General features: G+C 36.7%; 1 protein-coding gene across 5 annotated transcripts in view; it reads right to left on the bottom strand.

The window, feature by feature from the left end:
* Positions 1-203: 203 nt before the first annotated feature.
* The window catches only part of LOC117287835, a 56,213-nt gene continuing 33,810 nt past the window's right edge, over positions 204-22,606 (bottom strand). For 2 of the 5 annotated variants that reach the window (XM_033768377.1, XM_033768378.1), the window contains exons 6-12: positions 19,073-19,130; positions 17,927-18,050; positions 15,052-15,254; positions 11,538-11,610; positions 10,653-10,760; positions 9,545-9,664; positions 204-6,233 (exon numbers count right to left, since the gene is read on the bottom strand). In XM_033768377.1, coding sequence (XP_033624268.1) covers positions 9,551-9,664; positions 10,653-10,760; positions 11,538-11,610; positions 15,052-15,254; positions 17,927-18,050; positions 19,073-19,130 — 680 coding nt within the window. In that variant the 3' untranslated portion in view covers positions 204-6,233; positions 9,545-9,550. The remainder of the gene's footprint in view (positions 6,234-9,544; positions 9,665-10,652; positions 10,761-11,537; positions 11,611-15,051; positions 15,255-17,926; positions 18,051-19,072; positions 19,131-22,606) is intronic. The other 3 variants (XM_033768379.1, XM_033768381.1, XM_033768380.1) reach the window with 2 other exon arrangements.

Raw genomic sequence — 22,606 nt, 5'->3', positions numbered from 1 at the left:
AAAAAACAGCAAGGGTTTTTCGTGTATTACTGTTTGGCAGTCACTTTTGAGAAAAGTTGGCAGGTGTGAGGATGATCCACAAATGGGTACATCATTATCCTCATTGAGAGAGGTTCTCAAATCAGGGCCTAATTTCATAGCTGCTATAATAATAATAATAGCTAAGCAAATGTTAGCAGGATACCAGTCACAGATTGTGTACATAAGATTGTAGTTTGGCTGGTAACGTTATGCTGGTAAGCATAATTTTGGTTGTGCTAAGCTATTTTTTTTCTCGAAGAAAATTGGGCCCCAAGGATAGATTAAACACTCAGTGTTGACCTCCTCTATAATGACCTTGTGAAATAATAATGAACACGCCTTTTTGAATTGTTTGAGGGTGTCACACAAGCTTCTGTGAAGTTTTAAACCCACAAATCAAATTTTTAGACTTAAAAGATATTTCTCAAAAGTTCAAATTTATACGGGTTTTATTTTACAGTTTTGGTCGTCAGTCACGATGAAAGAAGATAATGAAGAAAACAACAACAAAAGTAACATTTATACTAAATAAACAAAAATAATAAGAACAAAATAATGAATTGAAAAGGAAAAGGACAAAATCTGCTATCTTCATAATAATTGTTTACATCCGTACAAATATTGTTTGCATCAATAATTTAAGCTCTGAAAAATCTCATTTTATCCTAAAAAATAGGAACTTTAATGCATCAATTTTTTATTCTTTTATTTTCAATAAATACAGCCAATATTCAAAGCTATTACTACTAAGACAACCAAAAAAGGCCAATTCATATCTCTTTACATTCATGACATTATAACTTCATAAATTTTTAAACAAGTAGACATAAGTATGTACAACTCTTCCTTGCAAACAAATACACGAAATGCCACGTTTATTTTGGTAACATTTCTAATAATTTTTTACAGCAGTGTGCATTTGCCCTGCTACCATTTTGTTTTGTATCAACAATACTCATCTACAGACTAACGGTTCCTAAAAATGGATTCTATTTCAAAATAGTTTAAGGCATCTGACAATACGATTTAATCTGCATGCCCAACAATCTAGATTTCAGACTACTGAATCCCGTTTCCCTTTTTTTCTCTCTTTTGTTTTGTTTTACTTGCACGGTAGTTTATCAAAACTAAATCACTATCTTTTTCTTCATAAGCTTTACCAAGGGACTGGTTTAATTAAAGAACAAGAATTTTTAAAAACAAACAAACAATTTGGAAATCAAACCATAAATCATACACTTCGCCTTGATTTAACTTAAAATTGCCACCAAAAGTTAACTCTCCAAAACAAATTATAACAAAATCAAAAAAAGTTTATAAATGTTTTTTTAATAAAACCCACCACAACAACTCTCTACCTAACTTTCATTGAATAATTTACATGCAAGAGAATACTCCTCCATTATTACTAATAATTTGAAATTATGAAACAATTATCACAAATAACAAATAAAAAAATTCTATAAAAAAACTGTAGAAGAAAACAATTTTTGCTCGGGCATTTTGAGCAAATCGGCTTCATGAAGGATCACCTTAAAATCTCTTGTTTCTGAATCAATTAAAAATCAATGATTCATTGAATAACATTTGGGAAAGAACTGGTTTCTTTAAATAGGAAGAAAACAATGAAAAATAGCAAACATTACTTCATAGTAATATTCACACCTATAGAGTAATAGTATTTTAAAGCAAAGACCGAAGAATAAAAGAAAACAAAAATATATCAGGATGCCATTTTAATGACTGAAGAACCCCACAGAGAGAGAGAGACAAACAAAGTAACATATTGACCTTTGGTTGACCTACGCTTGAATCTGCACATGAATATACTAGAACACTAGAATAAACTTAAAAATGAATACTTTTAAACGAATGAATTAACTATAAATAATGTAATGGAATACATGGCTTTTACTGTAAAATTGAAACCATATTGCAACTTGACAAATCATCATTATCTAAAATGGAGACTGAACCCGCGCTTACCATGATGGCTGACAAAACAACTTAGCATATAATTGGATTCTGCTCGATGTTCAGCCATTTTGAACAGAGGTTACAATCCCATACTGTATCTTTTAAACCGCTGTTGTACTTGATGGGCTTGTCGCTTCTTTTTAGACTATAATGATTTTCGACTCTTTGGACTCGCACAAAATAATTGTTGCAAATAAGCACTTATATCAAAAATAATGAAGGAAAACACTGAAAACATTTAAGCTAATTAGCTACGATAATACCATTAACTTTATACGAAAGAATATTGGAGTAATCAGACAACAGTATAGAATTATTTCTTAATAATAATACTAATAATATAAGAACAGAGATAGATAAATGAACTTTGGATTGGATTAAATATCGCTGATAGGCTGGTTAACAGAATACTTTCATTCTATAGCTTGGGTGTATCCCCCAGCCTTTTAGCTACCAGCTGAGGGTAGCAAAGCTTGCCAGTAGTCTGGTGAACAGAATGACACAGAATGGTGGTCCAGACCGAACAGAAAGGCAATCTGTTCATTCTGTAGCTTGTATACCACTATCCCCATGCTTTTTTAGCTTCCAGTACCAGCCGATGATAGCAAAGCTGGGTGTAAAACCATTAGTCTGGTGGACAAAATGACACAGAATAGTGGTCCAGACAGAACAGAAAAGCAATCTTTTCATTCTGTAGCTTGTGTACCACTTTATTTCAAGCCTTATAGTTTCCAGTACCAGCCAATGATAGCAAAGCTGGGCAAAAAAACATTAGTCTGGTGAACAGCATGACACAGAATGGTGGTCCAGGCAGAACAGAAAGCAATACTTTCATTCTGCCGTTTAGCTACCAGCAGATAAAAGCAAAGCTGGGGCTTAAAACCATCAGTCTGGTGAACAGAATGACACAGACCGCTGGTCCAGACAGAACATAAAAGGCAATCTTTTCATTCTGTAGCTAGTGTACCGCTATCCCCCAGCCAATGGTAGCAAAGCTAGGCGTAAAAACAATCAGCCTGTTGTGAGTGGTGGAGACCACACCCAAACATAAAGGGTGTGGTATTTTAGAACACCTCGGGTGTGTTTACCAGTGAAGAGTGTGTACAAACTGATTATAGATCACTCTCGGTACAGTCACAAAACAAAACCCATACTTCAGTGAGGAGTAAAACCATAGCACACAAAGAAAAATGGCCGACGACAACGTGAATTAGAGTAATAGTTTTGTCTATAGATACAGTTGGTGCAATAACAAAACAACACCCCAAACAACTTGGGGGATGACTGAATAGTAAAGGATGACTGAATAGTTGTTCATAGTTTTCAAAATAAGATAAGAAAAAAAAACATGGTTGCTCAAATATTGGGATGGGAATAGTATATAAATGCTTTGATTACCAACTGACATTGCTAGTCATGAGAGTTTTTAAAGACCCATTACATTTTTGTTTCCCCCTTGCTCTACAAAATACTTAATTCACACACCGAGTTTACGCCAACATTAATTCAGCCTTGAAATTGCTCTTAACTCTGGGGATAAAATATCCCCACAAGTAAAAACAAAAAGCAAAGTCCTTAAAAAATTCAAGACCAAAAGAAAAAAATAATGTATCAAAGGGAGAATCTAAGTTGAAAAACATCTGTAGTTGTTCATAAACAATTGATGTTCGCCATGGTTTAAGGTACATCTGAAGCCTGTAACCGTTACTTACGACAAAGTAAGACGTTAGACAATTTGAATGACTGAAGAGAAAGACTTGGGTTAAAGGTGAGTTTGTTTTTCATAAAAGATATTTCAATATTGAACTGTATTATAGCAAGAGACCAGCCGGAGAGACGACTGTTATTTGAAATGTTACCAGAGTGTTTTTTTTTTTTAAATAAAGATTTGACCCCCAACAGTTATTACAGCTACTACTACAAGGTCCCTTGTATTTTATACATTTTCTTCTTCATAAATAAGGCAAACATCATACACTCACAAGACACAGACTGAATATCAGTTGAATTTCCTCTGTGAAAATGCCAACTTTATTATATAGAACACATTTTGTTGTCTTTTTTATCTATTTATTTTTGTAAAAATGATGATTTCTTCACACACTTTGTTACCTTACAAAGAATATACCCTGAATTGTTTTGCTTCATGATGAATAGAAGAAAACACAGCCTAGAAACAAAAATCCACCAACGAAACGACTGCTTTCATTCACCATTTGTTTCTTCTTCTCATTGAGAATCATCCTGATTGGCTCAGACCGGTAACGACCTAAACTAACATCCTATGATTGGTTAAACCTCGCTGAAAGTTCACCAATAGCAGGCTTTTTGCTTTATTTAGTTTTACATATTTTTAATATAAAGCCAAGTGCAATAGACCGTTTTGCCAAACACTTTTAAAAGAAATGCGTGTGTAAATTTGATGCTCGCCGTTTTACATGTGTTATTTTTAAATTTCCAAGCAGAAAAACTTCATCTGATTTAAATACTTCATTAATGTACAACTTCATTCAAGGCCACCAAGTCTAAAGCTGGCACAGACATCAAGTTTTGGAATAACTCCCTAAAAATAATTAATCAAAATTCTGATTCCAGGAAGAGCATAAAAAAAGTCAATGCCAATTTATGGCTCTATAAAGCACTCCTGTTAACTTCTGTTGAATGAAAGACCTTTTTTTTTGTAACTTTTTTTTTTTAACTTTTTGGGATTAAATTTTAACCTCAGCGTTTCAGAGAACTTCCTACCTGAGAAGGAAAAAAATGATCAAAGGATTCAATGATTTTCTGTACATACTCCTACAAACATCTCTTCATCCAAAATACAAAATGTAAGCAAAATACACAAATAATTTCATAAATTTGTCGTTTTATCACACACGACAAACCAACTGACGTCTCCGTAAAACTTTCTCAAGGCAAATGCCTTCGGCATTGTTTTCACCCAGAACTAAATTGTGTAAAACATCACGGTACATCTTGTAATTACTCCTCATCTTATCTATTAGATTATGTCCAACACCAATGATTATGATCATAACATGCCGACCGCTGTTTGTGTAATCTTCAAACTGCTTTGATCTTGTAACCCTGAAGAAAAAAAACTTTGCCGCCACCTGCGGCCAAAGTCACAGTGTTGTAGAAGAAAACCCAACATAGCAAGCAGCTAAGAAAGCACAAGTGTAAAAAATACAACGATGGTGTCTTGATTGCAATAAGGACTCAGCTTTGTTTGTATAGAGTCTCTCCTTTTGGAGAAGAGTGGTGGTTCTGAGAAGAGCAGGAGTTGAATAAGCCTTTTTGAGATATGGCGGACACAATGCTTCAACACTATAAAAAGGTTTGAATAAATTTGTCAGTGTACGCCCAAACCAAACAGTGCACTCCTAAAGTGTCCGCCATACCTCAAAAAGGCTAATTGGTCTGAACGCTTCGAGAATCACAATTTCTCCCGAAAAGAAAGATTTATTCAACATGCTATAGCTCATTTCTAACGAAAAATTTGAGTGAATAAACCCCGACTTGAGACCAAGTACAAACAACGAAAGCAACCCTTTTGTGGCTGTTTGCAGTCTCAGCAGAACATGCTGGTTATCGAGGTAGAAAAACTCTTTACAAAAACCCCCATACTTGCTTCTTTTAGACTCCGCGTTCCCATCCCACGGTTCAGGACACAGGGCCGCATCCATCATAATCATAATCATTGTCGTTCAAATAAAACAAGAATAAAAAACCCTTCTTTTTCTTTAAATATTATAATTGTACACCTCAAAAATATAAATTACTTGAATTTGTTTTGTTTTATCGAAATGAAGAAAAAACTGTTTCAACACCAGTTTGAAAGCCTCATATTCATGATCAAAAAAGCACTGGACTCAAAAAAGACACCAACCACTCTACACCTCAGCCAGGCGCAATTAAACCACCCCTTCCTAAAATCCCGGTCAAAATGCTTGGGCCACCCATTCGCAACATGACTGTAAATATCCTTTCCCCGTACCCCCGCTCAATGCTGATGGTAGCGCAGACCGCGCAAATAGAGCCAACATTAAAAGGGGGCATGGAGGTCATGGTGCGGGGGCCCAACGAGATATGGCCGGGATTGTAGCTCCTAGAGATTGACGTCATCATTCCCTCACGATATGACGGCCGCCGTCCGGTTGACTTCTGAAAGGCTACAGTACTGTCTGTGGGGGCAATACTGGCGACAGACGAGGAATGATCTCAAGACGTTTAGGCTGTGGAGATTGCAAAGAGACGAAGACAAGATACAAATTAATTATTGGGTAAAGAAAAAAAGAAGCAAAAAAATCAAAAATACATAAAGAAAAGAATCTGAGCTCAAATTTTTTTTATAAAGCTTGTAAGCACAAAACCTTACAAGCACAGAACAGAAACAGACTACCAGCTCAAATTAAATAAAGTTTGCATTGTTGTGGCTGGTGCCTGACTAAAATTTTGCTTAGCAAAGAAATTTCTCAATTAGTATTTTCTGCTCAGAAGCTTTATGAAATTGGGCCCTGGTGTTAAAGATACCCTGTAAAGCAGTGTTTGCTGATGGTATGCTTGATGAAATTTGAAATCCAAACTGAGTAAAATATCCGAACATTTTAAAACAACTGGACTATCTTGATCTTCATGGATGGAAAGTCTTTCATGTAATGTGACCATGACAAAATAGTTAACACCCATGTGATTAGTCAAATCTGTTGATGAAATGAATGAAGTTCAAATGTGTTAAAGTAAACAATGCATGAACCGTATTAGCGAAATAGAATCAGAAAATGATGATATTAGATGAGTATATAGTGTTCAAACACAAAATTAGTTTCCCAAAAGCATTCCGGAAGGGGGGCAGTTACGATGAACAAGAAGATAATGGAAAAGATTGAAAGTTCCAATATATTGGTAATGTTATGAAGAAAGCGCTTCTTTTCAAAATTGTCTCAAACATTTCTTCTGTACCATCCTTTGTATTTTCATTTTCCAAAACACCTCTCACAGAACTGAACTCCCAGTGCACATACACCTATTGTTCTTGTTATGTTAAATAAGTTTTGTGGTTTGAACAAATATCTCTTGTTTTTGTTGTTTTTATTTTGTATTTCTTTTACAGTCTGGATTCGTTGTAAAATTCAATTGAGAAATGCACAATTAATAAGGTATGATTAATATATTTAAAAATACAACCAATATAATACCCGCTCAGTGAGTCTGCGAGTGAAGGCCAATGACACTATATTTTGTTGTTAGTAGGCTGAGATAAAACAAGTGTGAAAATTCAGCTTTCCCCTCAAAGTTCTTTATATAAAGAGAAGGAGACAGCTCATTTTCACACTCGATGGTTTTCATGCATTCCAACAATTCAAACAAAACGTCTACAAATTTAAGATACAATTCTAGGCATGGGATTCATGCAGAGAGCAAACAAACAAAATATTTTCTATCAAAATGCAACAATTCAATCAACCAGAAACAGTTGTTGAAAAGTTCTGGTGGAGAAATCAGGAAAACAAAGTTGCCTTCTTGAGGTTATGAACTACTCTTTTATAACTGAGGGTGCTTTAACCCCTTCACGCACCATTTGATAAATTGATCATATTAGTTGATTACTTGAACCCCCCAACAACAGGTCACAATATCACCCTCGAGAGTCCTCTTTCCAATTATGAAAGCTGTGTGGTCCTGGGATCTTTCTTTTTAGTTTAACAAACCAAAATTCTGAAGAGATTCAAAAGCAGCGCACGAAAGAGCTAAATACTAAGATGTTAAAACATTATTGTGAATGCATGTAGATCAGGTTCAGGTTTGTATGTTTAGAAATTATGGTAACTCCAGAAATGGTGTCTTTGGCTTTGGCTGTTGCTGGATCACCATGGCAACATGCATTGAAGCATACGCTTCCCTTAGCAACACCCTCAGCACTAGCCACAGCCTTCAAGATTGTAATACTACGTGGACTCTGTCAACAACAGATGATATGACAGTTACTCTTGAAATGTATACATTCCAGCCTCGATGCTCGTCATTTGAATTTGAAAAAGTATTTTTCTTTTATTGGAACACCGTTACTATTGACAGGGTTAGACGCCGGTTTGACTGGCTTGCCTCTGCCTATGATTAAGACGTCAATTGAGGAGAAACGATCTAAACATGTTTATATGTCTCCTCTTGAAGACGACCATTCTTATTATGTTAGTAAGAAGCAAAGAATGATTTCATTTGTAGCAGCTTGTTAATGATGGAGGGTAAGCAATGATCAAATACGGGTGTCCAGTCACACACCCTTGCTCCTCTGTCATTTGCAATTGAACATACTGTGGGGTGACCAATTTAGACACCGAGTTTCCATTTTTTTTAAATTTTTTTTTTTATGTCCAGTTCGGATTTCCAGTATTCGTGGCATAATCAGAGAGAGCCTCCCTTCTCTCTCAATCTTCCTCCCCCAAATGAGATCAACAAATGAATACAAAATGCTTCTTGTTTCTAATCTTCCCCAAACTATGTGTTTACCCCAGCTTGCCCCCCCCTCCCCCGCCCCCAAATGAAATGTCTGGTTATACACCACTGCTCGATACCCAAATCTTGGCGTGATCTCTGCTTAACGATGTATGGATAAACTACATCTACGGATGGTGGCAACTTACTACTTCATGCCTGCCTCCTTATTCACTATGCAAACACACAAACAAACTTTATGTCTAAGCCAAAGTCTGTTTCAGAAACTACATGCAAAAATCATGCTCATGACATTCTAATTGTTTTCTTCTTTCAGTTTTTATTGTAGGTACAGACCCAGACAGGCCTTGAACTTTGCTCTTGAAGGGATACAGCATTTTTCCTCTGGTAAGGGGCACTCTATTTATGAGGAAAATGAAATTGGTATTGGAACTTTGCAAAAAGGGCATTACAGCAAAAGCACAGGGCACCACGGCAATAGCTGTGGGTGCCATGTGTTATTCGAGGGCTGCCCAGAGCGTGTGGATGCGCGTCGTTTACTAATTGGACTTCAGCCTGATGGCAATGCTAGCAGCATCCCCTCACAGTTGCTCAGAGAGCAATGGTTTGACACAACCTTTGCCGACATATGACCTATTACATGGAACCTTCTTTACTGTGACCCCTGACCCTCTCCTCCCCGATACAAAATGTTAAGGAAAGAAAGCAAACAGAGCGGGAAATTTGTGAAGAAAGCAAATTGAGCGAGAACAAAACCGCTGGCCCATCAAGTTGAGGAATTGACACAAACAAGTCTTATGGTAGTGATGAAAAACAACAGAGATTAATGAACCCCAAAATATACACCATCTAGTGCTAGGTGGAATGACTGAAGCAAAAATGAACCCAAAAATATACACCATCTAGTGCTAGGTGGAATGACTGAAGCAAAAATACATTATACAAAAAAAAGTGGCATTCTTCTATACTTTCTACTTTCTACGTAACCATGACACCCGCTAGTGTAGAAAAGGGAACTCTATCGTGATAACTAAAAAAAAAACAACAAAAGGTGGCATTCTTTTTAAGGAAAGTTTAAGTAGCCACATGCCTTGATTCAGAACTGGAATATAGGGCTAGCTGCGGTTCGGTTGATGGGTGTAACTCCGATTTGGTGGTGTGCCGGAGACGGCGAGTAGATCAACCCACCGGCTGACCATTCTATGGTTTTCTGGTAAAAAGTTACAAGGATGGAAATAGAATTGTTGTATCACACCTCAAAACTCAAGACGAGAAAAAAAAAACCACACCTCAAAGATGAAACCTCTGGCCAAATTTGACTGCGAAATAATCAAACATTATAACACTGCTTGTTTGTGTTTATTGGGGCGTAGTGTTAAGAAAAATCTCGGAATTCTGAAGTGTGTTTTGTGACCATTCTATGGTTTTCTGGTAAAAGTTACAGGATGAAAATAGAAAGCTTGGGTTAATTCAAAACCCAAGACGAAAAAAAAAACCACCTCAAAGATGAAAACCTTGCACCAAATTTGACCGCAATATAATCAAACATTATAACACTGATTTGAACAAATACTGTATGTGTTTATTGGTGGGTTGTGTTAAAAAAAATCTACGAATTCTGAAGTGTGTTTTATGAAAAAACATATAAGGATGGAAATAGAAAGCTGCCTGAATTGCTGTTGCATCACATTGCAAAACTCAAGACGAAAAATAAAAAATCCTCAAAGATCAAACCTCAGGCCAAATTTGACCGCAGAGAAATCACACCACTTAAAAAAAAAGTAGTTAATTTACAAAGGACTTGTTTTGTCCCGGGGGCTGCCGCTTATATTGTACAAAAAGCAAGGAATACACATCTCAAAGAATGCCATGCAATGTCTCCATTGTTCATTCTGCATAAAATACAAAATGCAGGCTAGAAAATCAATTCCAGTTTTAATAGTTACAAAAATAAAAACTTGATATATAGAAGTCTTGCAGGATCAACCAGGCACAAACAATAATGTCCATAAAGCAAAATCAAAGAAAGATAAAATCTTACAATATCAAAAAATAGTAAATTTGAACTAAAAATAAATGAGTTAGTCACATTCGGCATCTCATTAAAAATAATAAAAGCTTTCTGGTTTTAAATTTCTTTCCTGTCGATCAGCATTTTATTTAAAACATCACCATGGTTTCCAGGGTTGGAATCTTACCTCTCCCATGTTAGCTTTTGCAAATTCTACTCGTAAGCCACCACGGTCGCTGGACGGCAGCAATACACCCTGAAGATGTGTCAGTGCTTGTGTAGCACAAGGAATATTCTAGAAAAACAAAATATCAAGACGCGTAAAATATTTGAACAGATTAATACTAGTGTATATAGAAGACTGGCTCGTCCAGCCGTCACGGGCAGCTACTGCCTACCATTTTGGGTGTCAACTTGCCTGTAAAATTTAAAGATATGGCAGGGCATGTATCAAAAATACCCACGCTTGGAAATGAAAGAAAATAGTACCTTTCAAAGGAAAAATAAGTAAACTCTGTAGGGAATCTTTAAAACCCTCACATATACCTCAGGTCAAAGATAACACTGGACTTATGTTCAGCTTGACTAACTAGGGCCCAACTTTCATAGAACTGGGGGTGGATTATACAGAGTTAAGTCTTATCTCGAGTTAGGACGAGTTACTCGTCCTAACTTAGGACAAGCCTGAAGTTTTGAATATATTCTAGGACTAACTCTTTGTGAAATTGACCCCAGAGCCTAAGCACATCAAATGGTTGCTTATTCATTTTTGGTTTACCTATAAACACTGATGTGTGTTAGCACTGTATATACTCTGTACTTTCCCCGAGTTCAGTGAAAACAAATTTACTTGGGTGGGATTCAAACCCACGAATGTTGCAATTCTAGAGCAGTGTCCAACTAGACCACCGAGATTGCCCAGGTAGCTAGAGGAACTTAGAATTCTACATGCAACGATTTATTAGATGCTAAGTTTGGCATCACGATAAAGAACATTAATTTTAGTTTTATCCTTACACCTGTACTTTCCAAGATTCTGTGAAAATAATAAATAAAATATAAATGTTCTTACCTGAAATTCCACAAAACAGCAAGGTGCTCCTCCCTTGTTGTGGACTCTTAGCCTAGTGAACCCCGGTAGGCTACTTGAGATGAGGAGAAGAAAAACCCAGAGAAAAATGGGGAGTGACGACGAGGGGGAGGAGAAAGGATTCAAAGAAGCTATATTAATTACAAGAAATCATCAAGACAAGTTTTTTGCTGATGAAAAGGTAACAAATCCAATACAATCAGCATAACCATTTTGAAGATTGCAACATTTCTGATTCCAAAAGCGAAAAAAGGCCCTACGGAAGTCTGATCTGTACATTGCTTCATAGCTGCGATATTTTTAAAAAACCTACGATTAACTTAAGTACTTAGATTTGATGGAACTAGTTTAGTTATCCCTTTACCTATGTATGTTTACCGCCATCAGCAAAGACTGAGAGTAAAGTTTGATAGGTACACCCTAAATACCGAGTGATGTGGTGTAGGATTTGAAACTTTGCATGGTGGAAGTATAACTAAGCGAGGTTTGCGGTAATCGCATGTGAATAACTCTTTTGTGTAGTGTTGAGTGACGTTGAATTGCAAGTTAATGTGGGTTTTAAACAAGGTGGAATTGTAGGTGATCACCGAGTTAAGAAAATGATTGATTTTGATCCGATAGCTACTTTGGTTTAAAAGGAAATTCTGGTGCAGAGGATTTTATCCAATCTTGCATATAACCGTGTTGTTACTTTTATTATTAACAATCTATTGTCTATATGCATGTACCTTTAATCAATTCTTGATGGGTTAGATTGAGGGTGCATTAGTAAGTTATGAATAAGTCTAATTGTAAACCCTCACCCACCCCCCCAAAAAAGAAAATAATAATAATAATAATTTTCAATTCTCCTAAAGTCACCACATAGAGCCAAGACTCATCTATAAAGTTGACAAAAGGGTGCTTACTATAAAGTGCCTGCTGCCTAAAGTGAAATTATTCTTCTGAAAATTGCAAACATTGTGAATTATTTCTATTGCTTTGTTGTGGGGAGCAAAAACACAAACAAGCATACCAGATAAGTCAAAAGAAGAAGAAAACAAGTCATTCATGTAGAAATAATTCAAAAACTCTACCCATGCAGCTCACAGATCATTCTATCAACTTATATATCAAATGAAAGAATCCAAGTAATTTTGTTCATTCCTATTTAACTAATTCTTTATCTCTAGCTTTTGTTAACCCTTAGTTTTCAATTATGAGCCTTCGTACATATGAACTTTCGGACGTTTTTTAATATTTATTTGGTTGAAGTGGATCAGTAAAGACAGTTTCAATGTTCCCTCAAAACCCGTGGAGAAAAAAGAAGCTTGAAGAAGCGTGTTGATAAACCCTTGGCTAAATTCAAACAGTGCAATATACATGCAGGCCCATATAGGCTGGTGGAATCGGCAGTCACATCCCCAAATTAATAGAATGCCACTAAAACCCTTACATGGCAAAACAGCCCAACTTACAAATGTTGGTTTCTTTTTTAAGATCACTTGTTGGGCGTTTTTAACATGTTCTATATCGGCCTCTTTTCATACTTTAAAGGGTCTATGTAACTTTTGAAGGAAAAAAAACACAATGTCCACAGATTTACACTAAACTTACACAGTTTGAAGATAATGACAGTAGAAAGCTTCCCTGAAAATATTACGTGCTGAGATGCTGTAGTTTTTGGGAAATGAGTAAAACAATGTCATGAAATTAATTTTCGTCTCATGAGACGAAAATTATTTTAATAATTAACAAACATATTTCCATGACATTGTTTTACTCATTTCTCAAAAACTACAGCACCTCAGCACGTAATATTTGAAGGGATGCTTTCCACTATCATTATCTTCAAACCCTGTAAGTTTAATGTAAATCTATGGACATTTTGAAAAAGTACCCAAATCCTTTAAAGGCAGTGGACACTATTGGTAATTACTCAAAATAATTATCATCATAAAACCTTTCTTGATTACGAGTAACGGGAAGAGGTTGATAGTATAAAACATTGTGAGAAACAGCTCCCTATGAAGTGACGTAGTTTTCGAGAAAGAAGTAATTTTCTACGAATTTGATTTCGAGACCTCAAGTTTAAAATATGAGGTCTCGAAATCAAGCATCAGAAAGCACACAACTTCGTGTGACAAGGGTGTTTTTTTCTTTCATCAATATCTCGCAACTTCGACGACCCATTGAGCTCAAATTTTCACAGGTTTGTTATTTTATGCGTATGTTGAGATACGCCAACTGTGAAGACTAGTCTTTGACAATTACCAATAGTGTCCACTGGCTTTAAAGCAAAACAGATTATCTCTGTACTTGCTTTTCTCAAAATGGCATTTATCGAGTTGGGCTGTGTTGCCATGGAAGGGCTGAGTGTCACAATAACACCACTCTTTGTGGGTTGATTTTTAGTCAGCCTGGCACCAAGACTCCCTCCCCCGGTATTATGCCTCAACCATGTGGGACATAACCCTTTAGCTCCTCTTTATCCGCCAGCCTATGTGCCTAACATGTAAGCCGCATCCGAATCACAGGACATCTGCCTCAACTATGGTCATTTGCATGCAGCAGCGACATTGTCCGTTCTGCAATCTTGCCATAGCCAAAGCCGAAGCTGTCAGTTCGGACACGGCCATTCTATCAATCAACAAACCATACCAGGGTTAGAAGAGTGCATTGTTCCTGTATATGTCTCTTTTTCAATAATAATCCAAGACCATTGTTATCAGTTTATCATTTAAAATGTTCTCCTTCGGGGTTTGACTTTTAGTCTTTTGGATCTTACAGACTCTTGTAACCCTGATACGATACCACGCTAATCGTCCAATCACATTGATCACTTGCGTTCAGTACAGAAAAGCTATTGGCAGCAGTTTATTGCTCATATTTCTGTGAGCATGTAACAAGAATTAATGAATGGCATTTCTTTGTAATACTAAATGCCCCCCCCCCCCCAAAAAAAAAGAATTTTTATTTCTTTGCAATTTTTTATTATCAGGGCCCAATTTACTGGCTCTGCTTGATGTTAGCAAAGAATCGGTGCTTGCGGAAGAAGGGAATTCCGCGCTTACATCAAGCATATTTCGGTTAGTGCCGAAATTTTGGCTTGTGCGCATGCGTACTCCACGTTACTAGGCATTCTTTGCTCATACGAGCTATCGCAGAAATTTGGCGCTTGCCCTGCAAGTGGAACATGGTGATCGTAGGTGCAGAATTTGGCTATAAGCCTATGCCATAAATTCGCCCTGTTCAGTTTCAATTTGAAAGGAAGACACTAACGAAAACTTGAGCATCTAGATAAAAAAGTAGCTATTTATAGGGATACGACCAGTGAGTCTACAGTCAGAGTCTTAAAGAAGTAAAACATTATGTGGAGTGTGTTCACTGTTCTAGAAATTCCAGTGAACTGAACGCTTGAGACACGAAGTGATTGGACGTCAGCGATACTTCTTTCTTTTCTTCGACGGGTGTCCGACCCCCCTCGTCTGTGGAGCGACCCTAAGAAGCCACTCACCTACTACACAGGTCCCTCAGCTCTTGTTCGGCATTGGCGCCGGTGCCCAGATTTGCAATAAAGAGAGTGGAGCACGGTGCTGACCCAGCAATGGCTGCCATGGTGGCTGCATTAGCCATATTCATGGGCATGGTAGGCTGGGGCAGAGACGTGTGTGGGTGGGGGTGGTGGGGGTGTGCAACAGCTGAGTGTGCATGGTGGGGCTGTCAAAAGAATAACATGGAAAAAAACAAACAAAATAAATAAAAAAGGCAAAGAGTTTTTTTTTTTTTTTTTAAATACAATTTTCCCCCCAAATACTCTTTCCCACTGAAGCTCAGTTTATACTCCCTGTGAATGCGATACAAATTTTGAGGTCACAAATTCGCAACGAATAACTCGCAACACTTGAAATGTGTTCCCAACTCTTTCGCAGCGAAAACATGGCTGTGACGTCAAATTTCGCCTCGCGTTCGCAGGAAGTATGAACTGGGCTTAATAAGCCTGTAAAAAAAAAAGCGCTGATCATGAAATGATTAATACTTGTTATAAAGACACCAGTGTCATAGAGCAGAACATTGTGCTAAGCAAAACTTCCATTTCCTTAGCAACTTTCTGGTGGTTCAAACTACTTTTCATAGGTTAGAAGTTTCAGGAGATTTTTTTCGGAAGTAGAAAGTGTGCCTCTAAAGATTGGGAAAGGAAGTGGCAACATGCGCATCCACAAAACTGTCAGCATTTTTTATATTTTTTTAGGAAACAAATCATTTGCAAATTTGTTCAAGCATATGATTACCCTTTCTAACCCCAAAAAGTACAGACAAATAAAACCAACACCAAAGAAAAAACAAAAACCATTTTTTTTTTTTTAAATCCCACCGGAACGTCCCAAGAAGTTTTGTGAATGTGCCTGAGCTTTCACCTTCTCCCAGCGCAGATCATAAGGCCACAACATTGGAAGGAAATGATTGCATTACCAGCCATTTGGATTTTTTGCTTTTGCATCTTATTTTTTTATATTTCAAATATATTTTTGTTACATTCCATCATGCGATTGCAGCAGATTGTAAACATGCTTCAGATGTCACGGCTCATTGAAAAGGAGTTTCTTGAAGAGCAAACAAACATTCAATAATAAACTGAATTACATTTCTTGGTTATCTGGCGGTTAAAAGTCCTCTGTTTTAGACTGAAGGGGTTTGAAACTCACTAAGTAGTCTGTTGTTCCCTCCCCCCCTCAAGCACTTGGAAAGCTGTTAATAAGTTGTAAATTTGTATGCCCATACAGTGCTTTTCACACATCAGTGATGAAAGGGTTTAAGGGAGGGTATACCTTTGGTAATTACTCCAAGAACTAATGACCTTAACAAATTATTGATTATGTATAACATTTTGAAAAACAAGTCCTCTCAAATGAATGTGGTTTTAGAGAAAGAGATTCCAATCGGAGAAAGGTTTCTGTGTGGACATTATTTTTGGTAATTTCTCAAAAACGCTACCACCCTTTATAATTAAATGATTAAAATAATCTAACTTTTTCAAAGAAACCCACAAAGCTATACTTTGCCTTTAATACAAATATACATAAATGTATTCTTTATCCCTGATGCTCTAAGTACAAAACGTTTCCAATGCGCCGTATTGACCACATGAGGGCGCTCTCAATAAGATTTTGATCATTTCCTGGGGTATATGCAATTCGTCCTGCATATTTTGTATTAAAATATGTTTGAGAGCGCCTTTACACAGTCAAAAATACATCGGATTGATCATTGAAGTGAAGTTTAAGAAAACAACTTTATACACTCTTTTCTTGGGGTTACTATTGCTACCTTTTTGGCGGGGGTGAAGTGTTGTGCGCATGTAAACGTAAACAAGATTAGTTGTCAACAAGCGCATGAATGACATTAATGTTAACAGTTGTCAACGAGAGCAAGGATGATTTGCAGCCATTTTCCATGCCTACTTTAAATGTTAGTTGTGTGCTGAAACTTCGGGGGAAATGTTAAGTAATGTATGCAACAAATATTTACTCCAGTTTCAAGGAAAATACATTTGAAGGCAATTGTGTTTCTCGAAAACTATAAGGGTCATCCATTCCACTCTTCTGTTTTTTTTTTTTCAAGAACCACAATTTTAAGGGAGTTGCACCAAAAGCACCAAGACCAAATGCACAGAGACCAAAAAGTGTAACAGGTCAACAGATTAGGGAAGATAGAGCAACATACCAAAAACCTTTTTTCAAAACAACAAATGTTTTCAAGATTCTAAGATATATTCAAAGAAACCTGGACAAGTAAGAAAAAAATGTGTTCAATCGTAAAATGTAGCACCATCTTTTCAAAAGAAATCTCCAAAACATTACCTGTTGATGTTCGTGCATAGGACATAGAAAATTCACACACAATAGAGCATCGATTTTGTGTGCAGCCACCCCCAAAAAGTGTATTAAAGGCACTGGACACTATTGGTAAATACTCAAAATACTTGGTACCAAGCACCAGAAAGCTGTTGATAGTATAAAACATTGTCAGAATCGCCTTCTTCTGAAGTAACATAGATTTAAAGAAAGAGGTTACTTCGTACTCAAATAATAAAAGACTTCAGCTGAAGCCTTTAATTATGCATCTGTAAGCAAACACAATTGTGCAACAAGGGTGTTTTTTCGCTCATTATTCTCTCGCAATTTCGACGACCAATTGAGTCAAAATTTTCACTGGTTTGTTGTTTGATATGTGTGGATACACCAAGTGAGGACACTTGTCTTTGACAATTTACCAAGCGTGTCCAGTGCCTTTAACAGTGTGATACATTAGCTCATAAAAAATAATTTATGTGCACCGTGTGGTAACAGTGGGGGAGAGGGGTGATTGGTCGTTGGAGATTTTCAACCTACCAGTACGTATGTGACTCTAGCACCGTCTGCCGGTATTTGTGCATGTAAGGCAGGGTGTGCGGCAAATACTGGATGATGCATCGCTGGTGTGGCAGGAGTCAGGTCGGCGTACGCTGCAGCTAGACTGTAATACAAATAAAAAATGATATTTCTTCAGGCAAAACATTCACACAAACATTCATGTACAAACATTAAATATATTAACAACTTAAGATAAACAACAGTGGGATGCCCAGGGTAGCATAAAAGTTAAACAAATAACCGTCTCCCAAATCCCAGGAAAATAAAATGTGTGCAATAGAATGGCAGGAGAATCTTGTAAAAAAAAAAAAAAGCACTAAGATTCATCTTTTAAAATCTGTCAAAATTACAGCAGTGATTTGTATCGTGACATCACATTTTGCTTAGCAATTAATGATTGATTTGCACTTCAATCTCGACTCTTTGTGAAATTGCGTGCCAAGGACTCTTTTATCATGACTGATCACTCAAAATCACACAGCGAAAAGAGTTTTGAAGGGTGGAGTAAACATCGTGAGTGGCATTTCATTTTTTGAATGTGGCAAAAGGTGAATTAAGCATGAGCTCAGTAGCAGTTGCTTCGATCAGAAGGCAGAGTACATTCACAATGGGAAGCAACATTACAGGATTAATTTTGGGCTGAATAGTCAATTTTTTACAATTGTAGTAAGCACTTAAAAAATAATTTTGAATGATCTTATACTGGTAAAAGAAAAAGTTATTCAACCAACAAACGAAATCTTCAACTCAACAAGTGTATTCCTTGAAATGCTCCCCAAATCAAAGATGAATAATTGAGAGAACTTATTTAAAATAAGCAGTATACAAAGCTTCCAAAGAGTTGTTGATATTTTTTCAAACCCACTCCATTAAAATTTCCCAAAACCACCCACTTCATCGAATGAAAATCCCTCCCAGTTAGTAAAAAACTTGACATGGTTCATGAAGATACACACATGAAAAATGAAACAAAACATAATTTCCCACCCTAAATAATTATCAAATAAAACATATCACAGGTTAAAGAAGAAGGAAAAACACAACGCAAATTAGAAGAAATGAAAAAATAAGTTGAACGGAAAGTGTGAGAAGGCATTTTTGAGTTGGTGAAGCAGCCAAACTTACGGATGATGTGCCCATGCCTCGGCAGCGTGTGGCAAAAACACAGCAGTGCTAAGGTCATCTGAAACATGCAAAATAACAGAAAGGATGCATTAATGCAAACTGTGATGATTCGTAAGATAGCCACTCTAAAAACGCACTGGACAATATTGGTAAAAATGTTTTTTACTGTTAGCAATGGAGTTTAAAACAGTAACGTAGTTGTGGAGAAAGAGGTAACTTTTAATCACATATTAAAATACTTCAGATCAGGCCCGAAGCCTTTTGTTAGGCATCTGGAAGCAAACAAACACAAACTTGTGCAACAAGAGTGTTTTTGCGTTCTTGCATTATTTTCTTCGATGACCAATTGAGCAAAATTTGAGACAGGTTTGTTATTTTATGCATATTGTGATAAACCAAGCGAGGATACTGGTCTTTGACAATTCCCAAAAGGATACCAGCGCCTTTACGATGCTTGTCCATTTGCTTTCCTTTGCTTCAGTCAAAGCAGTGTGTAAAAGGCAAGCTCAATTATCAACAAACAGTGTGCTTTTCATTTTCATCTCAGTGCATAAATTGCCAAAGATCTAGTTTTAATCATTTAAAGTCACCTGGAAGTAGTATTTTTTCAAAATATACTGTTCTTTGACAATTACCAAAAGTGTTTAGTGCCTTTAAAGTCACCTGGAAGTGGTATTTTTTCAAAATAAAGCTTTTGTCACTAATATATGTGTTTTGATGAGTGGAATGTGAATAAACAGTTAACTAAGGTTTTAAAAAATCAGTTCTTATGTTATTTACAAATTTAAGAGTAGACCCCGACCCGAGAGGGCGCTGTTCGTGACGTCAATCGAGGCAGACTTTGCCTGTAATGCGTAGAGTAAACACAATTGCAAAGTACATGTACGGACCAAGTCGTGAGTTTGTACGTTTGTACGTTTTTTTGGACGTACATGTACTTTGCACGTGTGTTTACTATACGCATTGCAGGCAAAGTCTGCCTCGATTGACGTCACAAAAGGGGTGGGCGGAGTCAGCCCCCCAAACAACTTTATATATTTTTTAAACATATAAATCATTACAAACAATTACTAAAAAAATTGTTTTATTGTTCGTAAGCATATACTCTTATGTTTGGAAGAAAAAAAAAACATATTTCCAGGTGACTTAAATTATTATCATCATCACAACATAAGTCAACACTTTCTGACGAAATCTTGTACGGCCTGAAAAAAACAGCAGCCATTATAATTGAACAGTGCCCTCTGGTGGTATTAAAATGACAGTGCAAGAAAAGAATGGATGATGATGATGAATTGGACACAGGATTCACCCTTCTTAAAGAAGGGAGTTAATTAGTGTCCCTTCCTCCTGTGAAGGAAGACTGTCAGTTCATGTCTGACGTCTTTTGCCAAACAAAGTCAGGAAACCAAATTATGTAACAGTACTCTTTGACGTAAATCTTTCTGTATTTCCGGCTGGTTATAGCTCTGTCGTATTCCCTTACTTCCTCGTAAGCGCATAACAACCTTGTTTTCCAATGTTTTCCAAAAGAAATCATTGCTAAACAAAACTAAAAATACCATAAGGAGAGAGAGACTGTACAACTTCATAATGCTGTCCCTTTTCGAAGAAAACTCATTCCAACCCCCTTGGGGATTTCTCCCTCTTGAATTGAAAATGTAATTTTGAGGTCGGTAATTGCAATAACGTATTACCTTCTATTTGATAGACTCGACTTTAGCAAGCATTTGGCCTTCTTACTAATTTTGTGGTTGATGTTGAGAAATTGTGTTTTATACGAGAGCTGCCAACATTTTACATTTTGCAATCACGGAAACTTTGTACAACAATCAAGGGGTGGTTAGACTGATACTCAAAATAATGAGGGGAAAATTTTCCATTATCTGGGAGATTTTCAAAGTTAGTTTATCAGATCATGGAAAGATTGGTTTTATTTTCAGGGAACTTTCTGCAGAATCAGGGAGAGTTTGCAGCTTCGACCCAACTCTATTGAAATATATTTTTACAAGAGGCTGTGGCTTCGGTTTTTGGCTTCGACAGCCTTTCTGAAACTGGATGCTCTGAGCATTGGGGAACATGTCAAAGCCAGAAGTTCTGTGATGATCAGGGCCAAATTTCATAAAGCCTGTAAGCACAAAAACTCATAAACACAGACAAAGTATTGCTTAGTAGGAGCAGCTAGAATACAAGCCAAAATTACATTAAGTTTATGTTGTTGTGATTGGTACCCCATTCAATTTTTGCTTGTGAGAAGAAATTTAAGCAGTATTTTTTTCATAAACAGATTTATAAAATTGGGCCCAGTTTGGCGAGACATTTTGCCACTTTGGGTTTGTGAGCTCAAAGCAAGATGATTAAAGACATGTATGATACAGCATTGCTTTTGGGGAAGAACAAATTAACTCCACTCCTCTAGTTTCCAACAAACACATCAAACAAGCAACCGGTGGAAATTCCATCAAATTAAGCAGTCGCATTCTTGTCCAATCACTGAATAATTGTAAGGTGTTTTTCTTCAGGGTTTGTGAGCCACCTACTTCTGCTTTTTTCAATGTCCGTGAAAAAGAAGTGTCCAGGATAAACTTACTAACAGATGGTTGCATTTCAGACTTATTATTTTTCAGTCAACTTAGAGACGGTATCAAAGTTAAAAAGTTTTGAAGCTCTCAGATTGAAAACCAAACTATTTAATATAAAAAAAATGAGTTAAAGGCACTGGACACTATTGGTAACTACTCAAAATAATTGTTAGCATGAAAACTTACTTGGTAACAAGCAATGGAGAGAGGTTGATTAAACATTGTAAGAAACAGCTCCCTCTGAAGTAACGTATTTGTTGGGAAAGACTTCAAGCCTGAAGCCTCTTATTAAGCATTTCAAAGCACATTATTCTCAATAGTCATCCAACTTCAATGACCAATTGTGTCAAAATTTTCACAGACTTTCACAGCCTATGTTGGGATACACCTAGTGAGAATACTGGTCTTTGACAATTACCAAATGTGTCTAGTGCCTTTAATAGTACTAGGGTTTATTCGGAGCGAAGTTAGCTTCTTGTTTTTCTCGAGGGTGTGTTGAGAATGAAGGCAAGTCAGTAATTATTATCGAGTCGTGGACTTTTTTAAACAAATGCAAGGAGAAGTGGGAGTGTGTTCAAAAACAGAAAATGATTGTGCTTTGGAAAAAAAAAGAGGTAATTAATAACTTAAGAGACAGCGTCTTCACCGTCTTCACTCCAGAAAGTGCGTGTTAGAGCGCCCTCGCATGGTCATGCATTAGAGGTATGATAAACAGAGCGAGGAGTAAAAAAAAATGTAACTTGAGAACACATGTAGAATAAGATACAGTGCAATAGAATCGTGCTGTCACATCCTGGAACTTTGAGGCCCCGCAGACTGAGCTGCAACTTGTCTACGTTTATGTTTCTAGTAAAAGTGCAAAAAATAAATTAATGGGCTGACATTTCGACCCCAGCAGAGTCTTTCTTGAAGTCTTAGGTCCCGAGAAAGACTCTGCTAGGGTCTAAATATC

This window comes from Asterias rubens, chromosome 3 (assembly GCF_902459465.1).
Source record: "Asterias rubens chromosome 3, eAstRub1.3, whole genome shotgun sequence".
In the NCBI taxonomy this organism is placed as follows: Eukaryota; Metazoa; Echinodermata; class Asteroidea; order Forcipulatida; family Asteriidae; genus Asterias; species Asterias rubens.
Note: the sequence above shows the minus strand (reverse complement) of the source record. Positions and strands in the feature narration are given on the sequence as shown.